This window comes from Gambusia affinis, linkage group LG02 (assembly GCF_019740435.1).
Source record: "Gambusia affinis linkage group LG02, SWU_Gaff_1.0, whole genome shotgun sequence".
NCBI classification, from domain to species: Eukaryota; Metazoa; Chordata; class Actinopteri; order Cyprinodontiformes; family Poeciliidae; genus Gambusia; species Gambusia affinis.
This window is the reverse complement of record NC_057869.1, coordinates 18,893,104-18,913,902: the sequence shown is the minus strand read 5'-3', so window position 1 is coordinate 18,913,902 and position 20,799 is coordinate 18,893,104. Positions and strand designations below refer to the sequence as shown.

The 20,799-nt window shown below is 36.2% G+C and overlaps 1 protein-coding gene across 1 annotated transcript; it reads right to left on the bottom strand.

The window, feature by feature from the left end:
• Window positions 1–1,652: 1,652 nt before the first annotated feature.
• spi1b (Spi-1 proto-oncogene b) lies at window positions 1,653–9,209 on the bottom strand. Its single transcript, XM_044100660.1, has 5 exons — window positions 8,804–9,209; window positions 8,149–8,239; window positions 6,894–7,090; window positions 4,824–4,974; window positions 1,653–2,848 (listed from the first exon to the last, which is right to left on the bottom strand). The coding sequence occupies exons 1-5, from the start codon at window positions 8,843–8,845 to the stop codon at window positions 2,535–2,537; spliced, it is 795 nt and encodes a 264-aa protein (XP_043956595.1). The 5' UTR covers window positions 8,846–9,209; the 3' UTR covers window positions 1,653–2,534.
• Between the last annotated feature and the right edge of the window lie 11,590 nt (window positions 9,210–20,799).

Sequence of the window (20,799 nt, the reverse complement as noted above, 5' to 3'; positions counted from 1 at the left end):
TTGAGGAAATTCCTGCTATAACAGTGAGTCCTTTGACAGTAGCGATGTGTGGTCGTATATTTGTTGCTCTTGAAGCCTCTCAAGACATTTGGGGCAGATTAAATGCTACAGGAAGCTGGACTTGGACTTCTGTCGGGTTTTCTGTACCAGTGATGTCAACGTTCATTTAAATGTCATTTCATGTGAGTAATCACTGATAATAATTTTATATGTAACAATTTACCTTTGTCCATCATTGATAAATAAGAAACAATGTTATGGCATGCTTTAGTCGTAAAAAACAATGTTGTGATCCTTCTGTACATGTTCATGCTAGTTTTTTTTGTCACATCAGTGATTTTGTGAAAAACAAAAAAAAACAAACTTCTAAGCATGGATTTTTTTGCACTTCAAATAAACATCCTCCAAATAGATATTCAAAACAAATATTAGTAAGATATGATGCTAATAAATGAAAACATCAACTCATTTTAAGACTTTATACTTTTTTTTTTTTCATAGAACTAATAAATATGGATTGTTCTTTTTATATTTTATTGTTTTTCATTTCTAAAAGCCATTCAGAGTTTTTTCTTGGAGCTTTGGCTGGTGTACTGCACAGTGAGTTTCCGAAATTAATAGTTTTTCTTAGTTGTGTCACATAAACTCAGTTGTTATAAATCAGTTTGACAGACAGGAGAGGATTTGGGCACCAACCAGGTGACTAACACCCAATGAGGTTGTAGTTGAAAATGTGTTGAACATTAGAAACCGACATTAGAAACCTTAAAGAACTACAGACTAACATAACGTAAGCATTGAAATAATTACATGAATGTAAATGGCAGAAAGAGAAGAGAGTTGTTTTAAAAGTTTTGCACAGCTGTGTATACGGGTCAAAACATGCCTTCAACGTGTATAACAGCTCACGACATTGCATTTTATTGTGTCATGTTTCATTCAGTCCTCTCATCTCTTAGTTTTGGATGCAAGCTGACCATTGTGGGGAGCTGTTGGCTCTCAAGAAGCCTGGAGTCGGTTTATATGTGCACACTGCAATGCACATGTTAACAAAATTGGTAAGTCCTTTCTAAAACCGAATATCATTTCTTTGAGGTCTGTAATATTTAGTCATTCCTTCTAGGTGAATTCTGCTACTGGTTTTAAATATACCACAAATAAAACTGCAAAATGTCTATTTTCTCTTTATGTAAAGAAATAAACGCAACATATCTCAAGAGAATTTAGTAAAACATGATCTAGTCTGTCTTTTAATGTCTTCAATGAAACACTTTCTCTTAACAAAGAGACAATAATTGGACACAGACGTAAAGTTGTCACTGCAGCGACGGACATGAAGAAACCAGACGTGTCACTGCAGAGTCGTCACACCAGCAACGAGCGGAAAGCCGATGGCTGCAGTTTGTTAGGACTCAGTTATGTGTAACCATTAAGTGACAAGACTTCACCTCCTCAGGCCTCCATTAACCTCAAAGTTCCTTAAAGTTTAGCTGTTGAGCTGTTATCTTTAAGATGTAATGATAGATAATAAACTTCATCTGAACAACTTGGCACTCTTTAACTTCACATTTTATCTCTTCTTCTTTTCAAGCTTCAAATGTTTTTTCTGAAGTTGCCTCTGTGTAATATTTGCAAATAGAACAACACACACAGTAATTAATGCACAATTTATTCTTTACAAGCAATTTTCAGTACAGTTTGTACAATTATTGGAATATAACAAGGCACAATATTACCTGAATACAGAGGATGTCTTTACACTTATCCCTCTCTTGGCCTCCAGGCTGTTTAAATACTAACCTTCTTATATAAAGAGGCTACATAGACATAGTAAATTTACACAACTAAGAGAACTTGTTCATATGAAAAACGAGAAGAGTCACAGAAAGTGGAGAAAATGAGCAAGGCCCAACAAAATGTGGTGGTCTTCTGCTACTCAAATTGATGCTGCTCTTATTAATGCACAAATCTACAACCTAATAACATTCAGACAGGTAAAGAAGGACAGAGTGACTGTCATAAGATAAACAAATTAGCTGCAGACATAAAATTAGTCTTACGACTTAACCATAGGATCCTCAATAAACCTTATGGGCAAGTCTATTAAGTATTCTTAAATAAAAAGGCAAATAGAGGAAAAAATGCATTACAGGAAATAAGAGGAACAAAATGTATTTTTAATAGCTTTGGTTGCTTTTGCTTAGAAGTTGTATTTTAATCATTTATGTAATTTATTTTCTGTCTTTTTAACACTTCACTTAGAAGCTACTCCCAATTGTCAAATTAATTATTTCATTTTGATAAAGCAACCCTTTTTTATGCTTCTTATTTGATGCATTTCACTGAGTTTGGCCTCTAAAGGTCTCTTTAAAACTTTCAGCAAGTGGTTTCCCTCCACATATTCTCATATTCTCGAGTCAGGAGATCATGAAAGCGGGATGGCTAGCATAAGTACCAGACTGGTACAGTACAGCATCATCTTTTTCATTTCTATAATGCTATCCAACAGATACACCAGAAACAATCTTTACAGTCTACATGTAAGGTTTTCTCTCCAGATGACTCTTCCCGAGAACCTCATCACTAAACTGGTACGTCAGCTTTTTCTTGATTTTTTTCACCTCGCCTGTTTTGCCATAATTGCGCAAGGCGCGAGCCATCTTCTGATATGTCATTTTTTTCCGGTTTCCCTTCTGGATTCCCCAGCGATGTGCGAGGGCCTCTTTGTGTTTAGAGGAAAACTGAAATGTCCCCTTGTCTCTGTCCACCCACCAGATACTGTCCTTCATGTCTCCATTCTTTAGAAGGTCCAACAGGAACTGGTACAGACGGATCTTCTTTTTGTTACCTTTGGAAATAACATGGTGTTGCATTATTACTTATAATCTTTTGCCTATATACATTAAGAAGAATGACTTGTCTCAGTATTTTGGTCATGTGTTTATGAAAAAGCCACCGGTTAATAAGCACGTGTTGTGTCAATGACGCATCTCATCACATTTTCAAATCACAAACACCAATCCTCCTCTTACTCTTTTGTCCGTTTGACTAGTTCTGATAAAAACTGGCACCACAATATTTCAATAAACTGCAGTGGTTAAACAATCCCCAACTTAAACACAGTTAAAACTAACTCTCTCTCTCTCTGTATGTATATTTATTATATTTTTATATAAATACAAATATGTTCAAACAGTTTGAGAAAAATATTGCTGACAGAATTTAACAAAAAAATAAACACACAGGTGACAATCACATTTATGCTGAACGGAGACAATTATCCCCCAAACATTCTAACATTGAAACACTTATAATGTATATGTATAAACATAATGTGATTCCTATAATCTACAATAAATATGTAGTCACATACTGTAGTTTTATTGTCCTCCTCAGTTAAACATGCAAAACCAGCACTGTCAAAAACAGCTGTCCAACCAATAGTCCAACAAAATTTGCTTCAGTTGTCAGCAGAACAAAAAGCTGAGAAAATACACAACTTAGGTCTGAAACAAACAAGATAAGAAAGCTTTTTGTCTTTTCCCTTCTTACTTTGTTGGTCAAGTTTACTAAGATTAGCACAAACATGCTATTACTTGATCAATCATAAATAACAATAACACAGCAAAATTCCTGACGCCTGAACAACCTGGAAGTGGTAACATATAGGCTGATGAGTGAAAGTTTGCCAAGCTGTGACATTTTCTCCAAGAGTTTAAATAAAAACGCAGTTTGGACCCCTTCCTTGTTTTACTTAAAGATGTTTCACTTCTTATTTTGAAGACTTCAGTTCTAAACAAAGGAAACAAGTATCAAAATTCAGTGACCATATTAGTGCAATTATCCTGTCTGCAAAGTTGCATAAGCCTGAGACCTCCAACCCATGTTCAGAATTTAAGTAGCTTTAACGAGATATGAAACATCTTCCGAGTTAAGCGCCAAGGAACAGCTTAATGGGGGTAGTAGTCATCTTGCAATCAGAAGGTTGTGCGTTGGGAAGGTCAGCTCTCTTTCCCGCCAATTGTCATTTCTGTCTAGCCAAAGTAAAGCCAAAGCCAACTTCACCCAAGTTGCCAACCAATCCTTGTACAGATACACATTTCTCAGTGTGACTGGGTGGATGTAGATCCAGTGAATCAAACAATGAATCAATCAACCAATAAATCTTATTTCTAAAGCATCCTTAATACTAAATCTGATCAATGTGCTATACAGAAATATAAACAATAAACCCGCAAAATGAAACACTAAACCGCCTCTCAAATCCCTTCCTACCAAGTTCGGTCCTTCTACCGTGGGGTATTGCCGTAGCGGAGCAGAATGCAGTAAATACAGGCAGGGGATGCAAACACTCGCATCACGTCCAGCAGAGATGAACGATCTGGACCGATGCTTCACTGTTCAGAGTTGCCCTTGCTTCAACCACAAGCAGGTGCAGAGGTGTTCAAAGAGACAGAGGAAAATATTTGCCCTCTGTAAACTCAGGGTTCTAATAAGACTCAAGCTCTTGCGTGTAACAGGAACGCAGAAAGTTGTTTCTACAATGTATTTAGATGTGTTAAATGTGACGTCTACGCCTTATAAAAGGGGAGAGGCATTCGCTTGCTTGCTCTGCACTTCTCCATTCTGTCCCCCTGTTATAAACTTCCCTGTGGGGTAATATCACATTTTTTTATTCAATATTTCTTTGCAGAGATAGATGGATTTGCTATTTTAAGAGCAAATCTTTCAACACGCAAATTCCGGTTTGCAGACAATTAAGACTCATGAAAGGCTTTTTGAGAACACGTCACTGTGGATGTAAAGGTAGTATGAATCCTTACCGAGCTCTGCTGATGTGACGTAAGGGACTCGATCTCTCAAGCACTCTTCATCTGACACTTCAAGCGGGGGACTCCTTCCTCCGTGGTCCTCATCATCAGAGCTGCGTTGGGATATACGGGGCGGATATACAGTTCGAGAGAAGAAGGCTACCTGTATGAGAATCAAAGAGTCTCACATCAGTACAATTCACTTATAAACTCACTTGTCATGAAAAATGCCTAAGAATAACTAAACTATCTTTGCTACAGGAATTATTCCTATTTTTGTATTTAAACACAGACGGTAAAAATTATGTTCGACAATGTATAATCTCTCTAAAAGTTCAAAAGATTAAGTTATCTTTTTTTTTTTCGTTTTAAAATGTACACAGTCTTGTCATGGCAACAACAATAATCCAGTTTGTCTTTCTAAGAAGCCACACTGTGGTAATATCTGTTGGCTGCATTGTCTTGCCTAAATAAGAAAGATCTTCCTCTTACACAACAAATCTTATCTGGATTGCAGCAGAACCAACATGGATTATCCCTCCATCACTAACAGATATCATCACACTTTGGAAGCACAGAGGATAACTCTACATGAACAAATAAATAAATGATGGACCATCTTTTAAATTCCTAATCTGAATCACTATGTCCATTGTTAGCCAATTTTTTGTTAAACCATGTAACAAGTTTTAGGTCACGCTCTTAATACTTTTAAAATATAGACAATGTTAGATTTTCCCTGTTTAGAATAATTTAAAAAATAATTTGTAATTTCAGATTCACATTATATTTTACATAGTATCTTTTTGATGAAGTTCTCTGTAATTATGTCAACATTTTCCATTTTTAAATCTCTAAGGTTTAATATATTTTTTAGGCTGTGTTCAGGGTGAAGTTACATTGCTTTGCAACTGACGCAGAATTTCACACCATACCTCCAACAGCGGACAAAAATACCAAACTGTGTTGGGTTTCTATTATGTATTTCTCACTGTGAGTAAAAGACTTTGGCACAAACTTTTCTCTGCATGAGCTGTGATGTGTGCACACGTCGGTATCTGTGTGCCTCGCCGGGTAAAGCTTGTCAATCTATTAATAACATTCTGTTAAAAAAACCAAAAACCTACACAGTCAAAGGGGGACAACGGAGCTGCAATGGAACAGCGGTTTTCACATTGTATTTTTATATGACATTTTTAATACTGAAGTTAAACCTTTCATTTTCCCCTCCCTTAAATAAACACATTTTGTCTTAACATTAAACACGGGAAAAACTCTGCATTTCCAGTGAAACTTACAAAATGTACCGAAAGCACACATGGAAATTGTTTGTAAAAATTCTTAAAAATTCCAGCTCTAATCTGCTAACTCTGACATAAAGTGTAACTTCTGTAGTACATTTTGCCACATAAATACAGTGCAGGTTGTTTTTAGTAATCGTCTGCTATATTGAAGGGAAAAGTAGCTTGTAAAAGGCTGCGAATACACAGTGCAGAAGTGAAACCGTTTCAGACTTAGGATGTTTGTATGTCGAAAATGAAATGTTATCCCAAAATCTTAGGCCTCTGTTATAGCTCAATGGCTCACAAAAAGAGGCGATGTGACTTCAAATGAGCCTAGCTGAGTCGACATTATCTATTCAGAGAAAATGCTGTTTTTGAACTGATTAAGAAGAGTAAGAAGACTAAAATTGAAGTGTTTCTTGTAACCCAAAGATTCACTTCCCGATTTTTGCTCCGAGTCCTGAAAGCCGACTCTGCCTCTTCAAATCTGTCTTTTTTTTTTTTGTCCCATGTGATTTTAATCCAAACTCTAAGCTAAAATAAAACAAGGGTGTTTAATGGTACTAGGATAGAAGAGAATAGCAAACGTAAGATTTCTGTTTACTGATAATTTCTCTCTTATCTCACAGATAGAGCCGTGGCAAGTAAACATTAAGATCAGTCAAAGTCGTCCTCCTGAGGAAAACCTTTCCTCAGCTGTAGTCATCGTCTCAAAAAAGAGGTTAACATCGTGGTTCCACCTCAGGACGACACAACTGAAATGTGTTGCTCAAGTTGTTTAGTGACAAACAAAACTCACTGGTTGCTGCAGCACATGTGAATGTGTGGCTAGGTTTGGGTCGAGGAGGTTCTCTGGGTCGAATCGCAGGGCGTCGTGTCGGATGAGCCCAGGCGGATGCAGAGCTTGGACACTCTGCAGCTCTGTGAAGTTGCTCTCTTGGAGGTTTTCAAACTCGACAGGGTGCACATGCGGGTGCGAATGGTAGTCCCAGTGATCTGAACAAAGGCAATGGCAAAAAGTGATAATGGTAGCAGCAGAAGTCTTTTTGCTGTTTCACACTGTCTCTTATGTGGTTCTCAACATTTTCAGCTTGTCTTCTGACTGACGGCAACCCCTGGATACTAATTTAGAGTCACACCTCCACGCAAACTAATGCCCTTGACAAAAGTTGATAAAGCGGAGACACTCATGTAGATGTCGGGCTGAGCACGTTTAAAAATACCCCATTAGAAGCAACAGAGTTGCACTAAACCCTGCTAAGTCATACTGCTTGTTGGACTTAACAACAAGGCCTACACTTTGAAAGTGCAATTGTTGAATTGGACCTGTCTTTTGCTTCTGAAGTGTAAACTCTAACAAATTTAAAAATAGAAAGAGGGGGCTGCAAACACAAACAAGTTGATCAAATCAAATACAGTACAAGGTTTTTGGATTAAGCTAAATTTAAGAAAAACTTAAAAGCCACTCTTTCACTACTACATCCACATAAGCACTTTTCATTACCTGATGCTGTTCCAGGATCATTTTTAAACTTTTTCCTACGCCCACATCAGACATTTTTTTACCTCCCACTTACACCCAAATTCAGTTGTTTTGGTGCAACATTCAAAACAGTTGATTTCAAGAGAAAGTAAAGCACCCTCTCATGTATTAACAAAACCCCAAGGGGCGAAAGTTGTTCTATGTCTGTAGCTGTAGCGGCCGAAAGAAAAGGCATCTGTTTCCTGTGTTTCCATACACCCTAATGTGGTGCGCTCCAGCTGCACACGCTGCTTTCTTTTTATGTACAATAAACCAAAAAAGTTTGTGTTACCGCCTTGGGTCATGGACTTAAAATATAAAACATCTGGACGAATAACTTGGCAAAGTAAAAAAAGAAAAATAAGATCTTGTGAACATTAAGACCAATTTGTTGGAAACCATCTGCCTTCATTGGATTAATCATTCTAAATAAAAATTTATACGTATTTGTTTCAGCTTCAGATGGGACTTTTTTTTTCCAGTTTGAGAATAATGTCACTGTTTTAAATATTGAGGTTGAAGTAAAACTCACCTGCCTGGATATCAGGATCTAATACATATGGATTATAATATTCTGCAATTTGATGTCTGTAGATGTCAGACTCGTACATTTCTTCTGTGTGCTGAAAGAACATATGGAAAGAGAAAAAACTGTTTTCAGAAACATAGGGAAAGAAAACAAATATTTTTTATTCCTCTAGTGGTACTTAATTCTATACCCAGCATGTTCCTACACATAAACATCTATAAACTTAATTAAACAAGACGTCTGTTTTGCGAAATCTTCACATAAACAATGCAGCTGCCTTCATTTAAATGAAATTAGAAAAATGACTATAAATTAAATGTAATGATGGATAATTGTGAGAGTCTTTTTTTTTCTTTTCTTTTTTTGTCCCTGTAGTTCTGAAACTCCCTCGAACTTTTGAGTTTCATTTTCATGTCACCAGTAGTATAAAAGACTTACAATTTGTGTCTTTCACTCAACTTGAAGCAGAGACCACAATAAGTCAACCAATATGAAAAAAAAAGTAATATCCATTTTCCTGTTTATGAAATAGATTTTTCAGTCTTTGTCAAAGCTAGTTTAAATCAGGCTGAACCAGAACTGCTTCACTTGTCACAACCTAAGTCTACCGAGGTTTTCGATACAAAAAAAAAAAATAGAAAGAAAGAAATATACTTACAGGAGGGATGAGGTAGCTCTCCATTCTGTACGGATGCAACATGGAGACCTCTTCTCCAGCGACCCGACTCTCAGACGCTTTGCTGGCAAAAACGCTCTCACAACCTTTCAAAACTTTTGTGGCACCATTGCACAATGTTTCAAAATTTCCTCTCACTCAACGAAAACCAACTCCAAAAAAAAAAAAAATGTCTCCCTCACTCTTATTGTATAGCAGAAGCTTGTGACCTTAGCCGCGCTCGTAGGCCTGCTGCTCTGTCAGGCAAAGCCAAACTGAACGAGGCCTCGTTGTTGTTTGCCGGTGAAATGAAAAAGGAACTTTTAACTTCTGTAAAATGTCGGTGGGTGGGAGCATTCAAGTGTGCCTGCTACAGGTTCCTGGCTATTGATGATTTGTCAGAGAAGATCATGAAGCTTCACATTTATCAGTGAAGAATATACTGTCCCCTCCCTCAGTGGCCAATCATCATCAAGGACTCTCCTCAGCGACAGTTTCTCACTCAAAGATCTGCTTCACAGGTGATAAACAGCCTACTGTGAACTACTGTGTGAATATATTTAACTTGTTAAACTTACACTCTGCACATTAATTTTAAACAGTGTTGGATATTTTGATGCACAATATCAGAACATCTATGTATGTTCATGTATTTTGAACACAATAGAAAGTTTTTAGTGTTAAGGGAGCTTGTTGTTCACAGTTGTAAGAGATTAAACCACTGTAAGGAACATTTTATACAGTCAGCAAAAGCTAATACAGGAAGTATAAAATTAGATTTACCAAAACACATTCTCCAAAGGCCAAATTTTAAAATGGAAAATTTCAATGTACGGTAAATCTTTATCTGCTTCACCGATTAAGTTGTTGTTAACTTGTGCAATCAAAACTAAAGGGTTTCCTTCCTGTTGCTAGCACAGGAGACCCCCAGCTAAGCAGGAAGAAACTTTGAGACTCATTCCAGAAACTGAGAGTTGGGGTGCACTGTCTTTGAAACTAGAAATCCTATCTTTGAGGTTCCCAGTGGGGGGAAAAAAACACTAATGCCCACAAAAGTGGAAATTCTGGTTGGGAAAGTTGGAGACAGAGAAGCACCCCTGAGATTTTCATTCAATGTTGCTGCGTGTTCCTACACATAAAATTAGTTAAACGAAGCAAGTTCTGACGATTGGAAAAACTTGAAAACAGTATTCCTTCCCATGCATAGAAAAGCTTCATCTCAGTGCCTTAGTAATAATTTATTAGTGTGTGATAATGTCCTTTGTCTCTTAACTGGGTGGCATGTGTGTCATGGTAAGCCATTGTGCATTCAGATTCTGATTACAGACCTGAAACAAACAGAACAAAAGTGCAAAAAGTGTTATAAAAATGGATTTAAACCCACTGCTTAGTATTGTAAACAGAAGGGACATTTTAAGTAGACTGACTATTTTGCCATTTCGTAGCTTTGTAGTTTTGATCAATTTGCACCAACTATGCCTCTGTTTGGGGGAGCCAGGTGAGTTTTTCATTGGTTCTTTGACAACTGCACAAAGAAAGTAATTTTCTGTTTTCCACTTATAGCTTAGTTTAAAGAAATGAGGCTATGTGACTCTAAAAGCCAACAGGTGGCAATGCAAAATTACTCTGGGGTCATCAACGTTTTCAACAAGCCAGGCTTTAAAGGAGTCATTAAGCCCAAAGAGGAACCAGATGAACAAAAACACCCCAAAGTTAAACAACATTTTTATATAAAATATTCCTCCTTATTATCAGGACTTTTCTGTGACCATTAGTCCCATTAATTCCTCAACGCCCCATAAAAATCACTTGTATCATACCTAGTGGGTCCAAATGGGAGAAAGAAGACACGAGACGGTAATTTGTTGAATTAGACTTTAAAAATGGACTGACTGAGTCAGATACACTGAAAATGCACAATCACACACACGATCTCAAAGAAATACATTCAAATATGCATAACACATTTTCTAGTCCCCTCCTTTTGTTAGGGTTTTTCTCAATTCTGCGGTCTTGTTGCACCAACAGACTTCTGAAACTTCTTTAATTAAATAAAATAAAATAAAATAAAATAAATAAATAAAATAAGCCAGGAGCCCACACCATTCTCTGCAAAGCCACAACACATGCCCCTGCACAGCTGGAAGATAAGATGAAGGTACAGTCTCTGTGCTGAAGCCACTCTGAGCTGTGAATGAAGATTAGGATTATAGTGTTGCAGCAGTTCACAGAGAAGTCACTGTTTGGAACCATCCACAAGAGGAACTGCACAGCTCTTCTGTCACACTGGAAAACTGATAAATGATGGTTTGTTTTTCATCTGTCAGCATGCTTGTGTGCAATACGCTCGGTTAAACTCTGGTCAAAATGTCTGGTTGACATTAAGGTTAGGTGTGTCTTTGACGAGTCTCAGAGGAGGCCACTGTAACAGCTGAAAATAAACACACATATCCTTTATGCTAAACCACCAGTTAAATAGTACAATAAGCATGCGGCACAAATCTGAATGTGTATTATTAGGGCTGCTTGTTCAAGAGGAAGAATGCAGCTTTGTGATAAGACAGAGTAGTGAATAGATTACTTACTGTACGTTTAAAATACTGAAGTTATTTTGATCTCCTAACCAGGAGTGCAGAGTTCTCCTCCATGCACAAACAACAACGTCTTTTTAAACATACAGAGAAAAGGGAGATGAATGATCATTGCATAATTCAGCAGCATGTGTGTTAGATAAAGATGAGTTTATATATAAGCATTCCTGTTTATATGTTGTGAAAAAGTGTTTTTGTTTAGTTTTTTTAACTCAACTGTAGAGAGATCACCTTGGTTAGAGTTTGCTGTTTGGAGATCTGTTAAAACCACACAGACTGTGGCCAAACCCCTCCACTGGTCCGTCTTAATCACAGCTGGCTGAGCATAACTGATACAGCAGCATTTTCCGACTGTATTAATACACAGAGAGCTGCTGCTGCTGCTGCTAGACCAGCACTATTTCCACCATGACTATTTTTAGTTGATCCAAAACTTAGATTCTGGCTTGTTTCATGCTTAATAAAACCAGCATTGAGCCAATGACATAAAAAAAAAAAAAATGTTACATGGCATCTATGAAGGTCGCTGAACATGAGCGTAACATTAGCTCGGTTTATCAGTCATTTCTAATTAGCAAACCAGATGAATTTGGGGAGTAGTTGTAGGTGTAAAGCACAGCATTTTAAAACTCCTATATAGTTTCTAATAGGAGTTTTAAAATGTTACATGCTTCTGAGCTTTAAAAGATAGGTAGAGGTTTTTGTAGAGCTTTGTGGAGATGCAACACATGTACAGTATATCGGATGAATTTTTTTTTAGAGATCTTGGTTAAGAAAATGTTGACACATTAGGAACAAATTAGCTACAACTGCTCAATTGCTTTTTACTCTCCATTGCAAAATAGTCAATGACATGGCAGTAAGGACTGGTTGAGTCAACTTCCAGAAATTTAACTACAGCAACATAAGAGGGAGGAAAGTTAGTGGTGGTGTAATTGTATGGGGGATAGTTTCTTCATACACCATGGCCCCTCACCAACGGCGGATTATTCAATGTCACAGATTACCTGGGTATTGTTGCTGACCATGGCCATCCCATACTCTACTGCTCTTCTGGATGGACAGTTCCAGCAGGGTAATCCACCACATTGCAAAGCTCAGGTGATCCAAGACTGCTTTCTTGAGCATAAACTGATCCAAAAATCTCCAAAAATTTTATTTTGTAATTATTTCCTTGTTTTTGCATGAGAAAGACTCAAATTGCATTTATATACACCAAAACTATCCAGAAACTAAGTCTCTTCTTGCTCAAATCATAGACTTTTTTTTTTCATCAAGTGTTGACTGAAGTTTCACAAACATTTCTGGTAGTTTTCAGGATTGTTCTGTGATTTCCTCAAACTCCCTTTTCATGATTCTATTCACCATGTTGGACACTCCTACACTATTTTCACTTTTGTACCAATAAATTGTATTCTTGGATTGTTGGACCATCTGCTGATTCAGTATTTGCTGTTCACTGAATTCCTCCCTGTCTTTCATTTTGAAAAAGTCAGTCTCTCTTGGAAATAACATAATAACAGTTAAAGAACGTTTTAGTTTTGAATATTCTAAACACGTAGTTTTAAGTCTTGTTAGGACAAGACAACATTTCAACACACTCGATCAAGAGAAGTAAAAATATGAAGTAAACCAGTCTTCATGTTTACCATGTTGGAACGGATAAAAAGCAGGAATTAATTCCAGGGTTGGGATTGGTTGTGGTTTAACACTTATAGGCAGGTTGCCAAATGGAACAAAAGAGTTGAAGCATTTAGAGATTATGTAGAAATTAACATCAACTTGAGAACCTTGACTTTGTTCAATGGTAAAAGGGGAGTCTGTGGTGTTTTTGACATTGGCCATGAGAGTAAAGACAGTTAAAATAATAAATACAAAAAGTAATGATGGTGTTGCCTGCGACAGACTGGCGACCTGTCCAGGGTGAACCCCACCTCTTGCCCGGAACATTAGCTGGACCCTCCTGACCCCACTAAGGGACAAGGAAAATGAATGGAAGGATGGTTGGATGGAATAAAGGTGTTGCCTAAAGCAGCTGTGCTGCTGACTGTGAGAACGTTTCCCGTGATGATTAGTAAGATCTCTATGACAGTAGACAGACAGTAAACCTTGTCTACCGTATACCGAGTATGACGTAGAGAGTTTTAACACAAGGACATTGTCAGACTTTGGAATCAGCAGTGATGACCGAAACCAAGAGGTATTTTAGGACATTTGAGTCAAACTAATTGTTAATCTCTCTGGAATGGTCAGACGAGGTAAAAGAAAAGAGAATCAATCTGTGTTTAGTGGACAAATACAACTGGTTCTCATTACCCAGAGTGAATAGAAAGAAAAAATATTTTGGCTATACCCTGACAGGCATCTTTGGTAACTTGAAATGGTTATTAATAAAACAATAAAAATTATAAAAACTGAATGTAACCTGAGAGATAAGATTGAAGACTGCACTGGATTTAGCTTGCTAGCTAAAACTCAGATGCTTAAGCTAGTTGTAGTTGAGTGCAGCTGTAATGTGCAAAATTAGTGAGTATTGCAAATTATGAAGGTGCTAACTTCTAGGATTAATAAAAGATGATGCAAATGTATTTCTTTTTATTTTATGTGTACCTGGAAGGAACATTTTTTCAAGTTCACATGAGATATTTGGGAAACATTAACCAATATATATTTTTTTTATGATTTTGCAGCATGCACAATCTTTTATACAATATAGGGAAGTCATTTACTTGTGACAAGTTTGAATTCCTACCTCAGGGGTCTTTCTTGATCTATTTTCTTCTGAGAATCAACATGGAGCCTATAACAAAATATTTGCTGTTGATAACACTGAAAGAAGGATTGTTGCTAAACATTTTCTCTGAGATGAGGGAAGACAAACAAAACACCAGATCCAGCTGCTATTTTCAGATTATTTGTGACAGAACAGTTTTTTTTGTTTGTTTTTTTTGTTGCTATGAGCAACAAATGTTATAAAAAGTGATCATGATTTTATATTAATTGGATAAGTAGGTTTCTTTTAACTATTACCATTTGAGGGGTTTTGGAACATGATTGTATAAATGTCATACAGTTACATAAGTCAAGAGCTTTTGTAATTTACTCCTTCAATCATGTTACTTTGCAGATTGTCCTTTATTGCACAAGTATTTAACAGTCTAAACTATCTAAAATATTATCAGTATTTAATTTGAACATATTACTTTTGAAGAGTGTTAAACTGGTTTGTTACTCAACGTTGCTACTGTGATAACTTTTCACCACAAAGTTTGGTTTTTAAAGGATGTAACTCTTTATGTTCCCTGTGGCCTGAGAGATAAAGACATGCAGTGCACATTACATGCTAAACAAGAGCAACGTGCTGCTAAATGAGGAACCTGGACCTTGTTTTCAGATTCAGTTCCTTGAAACTTGCTTTAAATGAATACATTTATGCATTATTTAGGCCAGGATGACCCAGACCTTGCCTTGGGAGCTTGTCAGTAGATAAGCACTTGCAGTTTTATGATTTCCAACATATTTGTCAACCATGAATGCAGTAGCCTCTTTGTTTTTTTTTTTTATGTTAAAATCTTTTTGTCAAAGCACTAAAATTAGTTGGTGAAGTTTGGTTAAGGGTATCTAAATTTCTGATTTTGTTCCTAAACATAAAAGGAAACAATAGTTTGCAGCAGTTTTGTGATAGTCGCTGCGTGAATACTGCGTGAGATAGAGAATATTGTGAAAGCCAGAAAGTACAGCAAACAGATGGTGGAAGATAAGAATTTAGCTTTATTTCATCAAAGTTCCTTTCTTACTTCTTAGAAATGTGCTACAGTAGCTTCAGAACTGATTGTACATTCTCATTGTACAGGTTTTATGAATAAAAAAATAAAGAAAGGAAATAAACCGTTGAGTTCATATTGATCTGTTTTTTTTCTTTTCCATATTCTGCAGAAAGACAGCAAATTATAAAACATAAACCACAACAGATCACATGCAACTGCAAAATCACTCTGAGGCATATTTCATAGCATATTTTATCCTTTCCACTCACATTCAAAAAGTGAATGTTTAATTAACTTTGTTATAATTACAATTATAGACATATTATGTAATTTTACATCATACAGTCAATTTCAGTTTTGCTGATTTCCTTTTTCATGGTATTTTTATTCTTACCAAATACAGACATGCCATATTCACAAAAGATAAATAAATAAATTAGCACAGCAATAACACAGTGTCACAATTACTTAATAAGTCTGAATATAATCATTTGAATAATGTCAACACTGTTACAAATGCATCCTCATCAGCATTAAAAGTTGCAAATGAACCTGAACATGGTAAAAAGGAAGACTGCAAATATAAAGGCAATAATGTAAATAATAGAAGTTTATGTAATACAGGAACATCATCCAATTGTACTTTTCTGTTCACAAGTTGTTGTTTTTTTGTTTGTTTGTTTGTTTTGTTTTTTCAGTCTGTTGTCAGGGAATAGTGGGAAAATATTTTATGTTCTTATGTTTGTTCAAGCCTTGACGTTTCCAGGCTACATTTCAGAATGTCCCTGGATAAAAATAGCACACACTGAAAACTGGCTAGGGCATGTTTTCATCCCCTTTCAGTCAGATACCACTAAATAAAATCAAGTGAAACCTATTGCCCTGAAATGACATGTTGTCAGTAATTGGCAGAAACAATAAATCTGTGTGAGAGTAATTGATTTGCAGCATAAAATATACAGGTGTTCTGTGTTGCAAAACGAAGAAATAGAAGCACACCGGACAATGTTGTGGATAAAATTAAAGCAGGGATGCAATATATCCTAAGCACTGAACACTTTACAGAGCACTGTTCCACACCTGATCTAAAAATAGAGTAGAGAGCAGCTGCAAGTCTACCAAGACATAGCTGTTCACCTTTGCTGACAGTATGTGCAAGAACATTAATCAGGAAAGCAGCCATGGTAACATAAGAAGAGATATTCAATCCAAATGGAATAATCTATTAACAATTCAGGGATTAATAGATTAAAAACTTTATGGAAATGTGACAGAAACTGCCATTGTTGAAAGAAAGCCAGAAAAAGTCTGGTTTTCATTTTGCCTCAGGCCATGTAGACGATACCACAAACATCCTTGTAATCCTAGAGAAAAAAAAATAAAATATATATATATATATATATATATATAATTTTGAGATAATGCTCTTCAAATATTTTGCAAATTCTAAATTATTTTCTGAAAAGTTACCACCTTTGTGCTTTGCAAAAAGCAAAAGTGATTACATCAGCCAAGCTGGAATTCTCCTAATTTGTGACCAAAACATAATATTTTTAAGTGGAGGACAAAATGATAAAACCTCACCTTGATAAAATGATAAAAAGGCCCCGACAATGGTCTATAGCAGATCAAACTCCACAACTAAAAAGTATGCAGTTTTCTGGTGTTACAGTGATACACAAGATATGTTGAGGCATCCGCAGCTCTTCAGTTTATTTCCAAGGAACACGTTGTTCTCTGCTCACTTTTCTATACGTCCATTAGATTTAAAGATTCTAAGATTAAATGTCTATTTATCTTTGAAAAATGTTGCTTTAAGAGGTTTTATTTGAAAAATGAGAAAACTAACTAACAATATAAAGGCTTTGAACTGAAAATGTGTGAAACAGAAAGCATTTCATGTTCAAGCAGAACTTTAAAGGTCATTAGGAGGCCTGAAGAATGATTTCTCAAGGCCTTTCAAATAACTGAAAGTTATCAGGCTTCTTAGAAGTGAAATGCAATGTAATAAGATTTCTGCATGGATTATTTTGAAATTTCAAAAGTTCCTGTTTACTTCAGCATTCAGTCACAGCATGACTGGGTTTGGACATTTGAAGGCAATAGGCGAGCTCTGAGTATTAGAAACACACCAAAACAAACCAGTTGATGACCTTTTTCCAGGGTCACTGTGATGGAAGTCTTTTTACTGTTACATAAAAAAGAAATGGCGGAAAAAACTTGTTTGCACTTTCACAAGCCATTAGCTAAAAGAACTGTTCCTTTTTTTAAAGTTCATAGCTTAAGATTTATTTACTTCCTCCACGTCATTTGACCTCTTAATCTGAAAATTGTTAATTTCCAATAGAAAAACTTCACTGGATTTGGTTTGTGAATTTTGTTTTCCAGTTGGGAAAAATCTGAGCGGTCTCACCACCTTTGACCTCGTAACTATTGCAGGTGAGAAACGCTGTCATTCTGCATCCACTGCGTGATTATTTTCCCTCTGCTCAGTCTCACCTTGTTTTAGAAAAACTAATTGCACCATTTTTTAAATCAGACTCCTTTGGTTTTTGCACATCAAAATCTAGAAAACCCTTTTTTCAACTAAAAAACAGGACAGTGAAATAAAAAAAAAATCCCAAAAACCCATCAACATTAACAGAGTATCACAGAGCAATCCTGTTCTGGAAGATCTCTATAAATACATGTATTTACAGCTACAAGCTGTGAACAATGATGAAATAATGAAGCATAATCTAAATCATATGTACTTTCTTAAATGTAATAGAATCCTGTCATTTTATAATAATACATTTGAAAAATTGCTATTCTCTCTCCCTTTGCAGTTTGCTTCTCCAGTCTTGTTTAATTGAAGGTTTTTTTTAGATGTGCTTGGTGTCTTTATAAACTAAAGGTTCATTTTAGTTTATTCTCCTACATGCATGCACAATGTCCCATGTCAGTGAAGTTTTTGCCATTTGCGTGGAAATGTAATTTGAGGAACAAGTCTTATCTGTGAGCTTTCTGAATTACAGTGTAATCCAAACTATAGTTTGCTTAGTTGTTGGGGGTTTTTTGCAAAGGAGTGCAGTCTTTTTTCTTCAGAAGAAGCCTGTTCTGGCTCATTCATTAGAATCAAGTAGAATACATATGTGGTGGCATTCACACTGATAATTTCTGGACTGATTAGTTAATAGGTGACATATTACAGAGTTTTGCATTAGAAAAAATATCTCAAAATGTGCTTGTCTTTAGTTAAACCATGTTTATATGTATTTTAAATCTTGCAGTCTTGCAGTAGTTTAAATGCAGAATTGACCAGGTCCTTGTAAACCAATATAAAAGAGGAGCTACAAGCTGCCATTAATGTGGTTGAGCATGAAGCTAAAAATTTAATAAAGGTCAATAATTACAGTCACCTATTACCACAAGATAGGTGATAAGGAAAAACTATCAATCCTCTGAAATGCTATCAAAATATTGCAGTACCAATATATTTAAGTGTAAGTATCATATTGTGAAATTCCTTTCTTGTGATCTGCACCTCCAGCCAAGAGGGCTGCCTTTCGGTTTGGTCACACCACAGTGTGTAACTGTGTTTTTCACAGTTTTTAGTCTAAAAGCTGTCACAAGATATGTATCTTAGCTGGCCAAAAGCTTACACAAGCATGCAAACAGTTGTGTTGGCACCTCTTAATCATGGTCACGTAGTTTGGCCCCTCGAGTCACAGGCTACATGGAGGTGTCAGTGTTTGCATTACTATTTCTCCATGCACTTATTTTAAGACGCTACTTATACTCTAAAGAAAACACTGTGCTGCTGGTTTCCAAATGCTGCTACTGTTACGCTTTCCTTAACGCTATAAGTCTGTCATTTCGCAATATCTTGATTTGCCTGATCATATTTTGACTAAACCCACAGCTATTTCTCAACAGTCATGCATACACATTTACAGTGCTATTATAATGCATAACTTTCTGCTGACGATAGATGTATTATTATTATTATTTTTTTTTTTTTTTTCTGAACTTTGGAGACGTTTTAAAATCAGTCAGAGAAAAATTTACAGAATAGGGTCACAAGACTGTGGCCACACTGCTCTGCAGAGGGGAATGACACGCATGACCACTGACTGTGGAAAACAGGATACAGGGTACGTCGCAACAGGAAGTGTTGCACTCCTCCTTTGCTGAACATCAGTTTGGCCAGAATGACTGCAGTTTGATGTCCACACTCTGTAACTCTTGCGGCAGTATTCAAATTTCGTAATCGTCTTCGCTCACCATTTCTTCTGAGCCAGTTGAGTAACTCAGACAAAAAAAAAAGATAAAAAGGAAAAAAACAAAATTTTAGTACATTAAGTTAGAAATAATGGAAAAGATTGCAATTTTCTTCTTTTAAAAGTTTGTTAAGAAGCCAATAAGTGTCCCACAGATCACTTTACAAATAAATAAATCATATTTTGAATGTTTTTTAAACACTGCCTGCAATGAACTTTGCATTCAAACTGTGACAAACATTCTGTTCTTCATTTGAAAATTTAAGAACATAAAATAAATGCAGAAATCCATATACGTGAAGATAAAAGACTTTGAAAAAAATAAATACATTTTGCAGGATTTAAGCGTATGATTGAAACAACTGAAAATAAACAGCATTTAGGTACTTATTTAAGCAATTATGTTTCCATATCTAAACTTGCCAAACACAAAACACTTTTTAATGGCTAAGCAGCAATTCATATCGAAGGGTTTTAAGCAGGAAAATCAGGAAACACCCACAGTCTCGCTCAGAAGACTGATGGGTTCGTCTCTTACCGTCGTCCTCTGAGCAACATCCAACGGTGAGACTCCAAAGGTGTCGACCAGGGAGATGTTGAATCGCTGGGAGCAAATTGCCAAAGGTGGTTGAAAAATGCAAGCTTTCTATATATCTCAGTATAAGCAGGGGAACTAAAAACTTCCTTAATTCTTCCAATTTAGGTTGGTCCTGTAATGCTTCTGCTTCTTCTCCTTGTTCTTCTTCCTTATTAAAACAAGAAGGTGGCAAACTGTTCCTACGAAGTGAGTTGTCAAGGCTGTGAGAAATCCTGATGGTGCTGAATTTATTTTATCCAAACAAGCCCAACAGGCTACTGTCTCCACTTAATTGAAATAAGAAGAAAACATGCAGTGTGTGTAATTGCTATATTCAAAGTTTGTTCTTTAAGTGTATGTTTTCACATGCTCCTGACAAAGCCGTTTTATCACGAAACTGAAACAGGCTGCATGCACTGTTGGAGACTATAACAAAGATTATCACCATAATTTGAATTCAGTGACATTGGGTACGTCTTTATGGGATGTCAATAGTCGACGCTTCCCCTTTGACACTGACTTGAAATGCACTAAATGCAGAACAGACTGGCAAAATCTAAATAATCAAGCTTTTACAGAAGTAATTTGTAAAATGAGCACTGCGTGGAGAAACAGAGACTCTTTGCTGAACAAAGCAGATTTCAAAAACATCAGGCATGAAGATATCATCTGGAAAAAGCAACGTTGATGTCAGGTCAAAATTGTGACTTTATGTCACAAAAAAATTATTACAGAAACTGCAAATTGTTTTTGTTTACATAGTTATGCTGTGGTGATGCCAGCTTGTTGAAAATTTTGCATA

What these genes read in the sequence shown, in the direction of transcription:
- spi1b (XM_044100660.1), bottom strand. Translation starts at nt 8,845, where the DNA reads ATGTTGCATCCGTACAGAATGGAGAGCTACCTCATCCCTCCT. An exon ending in AGAGCTACCTCATCCCTCCT is followed by an intron (nt 8,240 to 8,803) that starts GTAAGTATATTT and finishes ATGTTCTTTCAG; the next exon opens with CACACAGAAGAAATGTACGA. An exon ending in AGATCCTGATATCCAGGCAG is followed by an intron (nt 7,091 to 8,148) that starts GTGAGTTTTACT and finishes GCCTTTGTTCAG; the next exon opens with ATCACTGGGACTACCATTCG.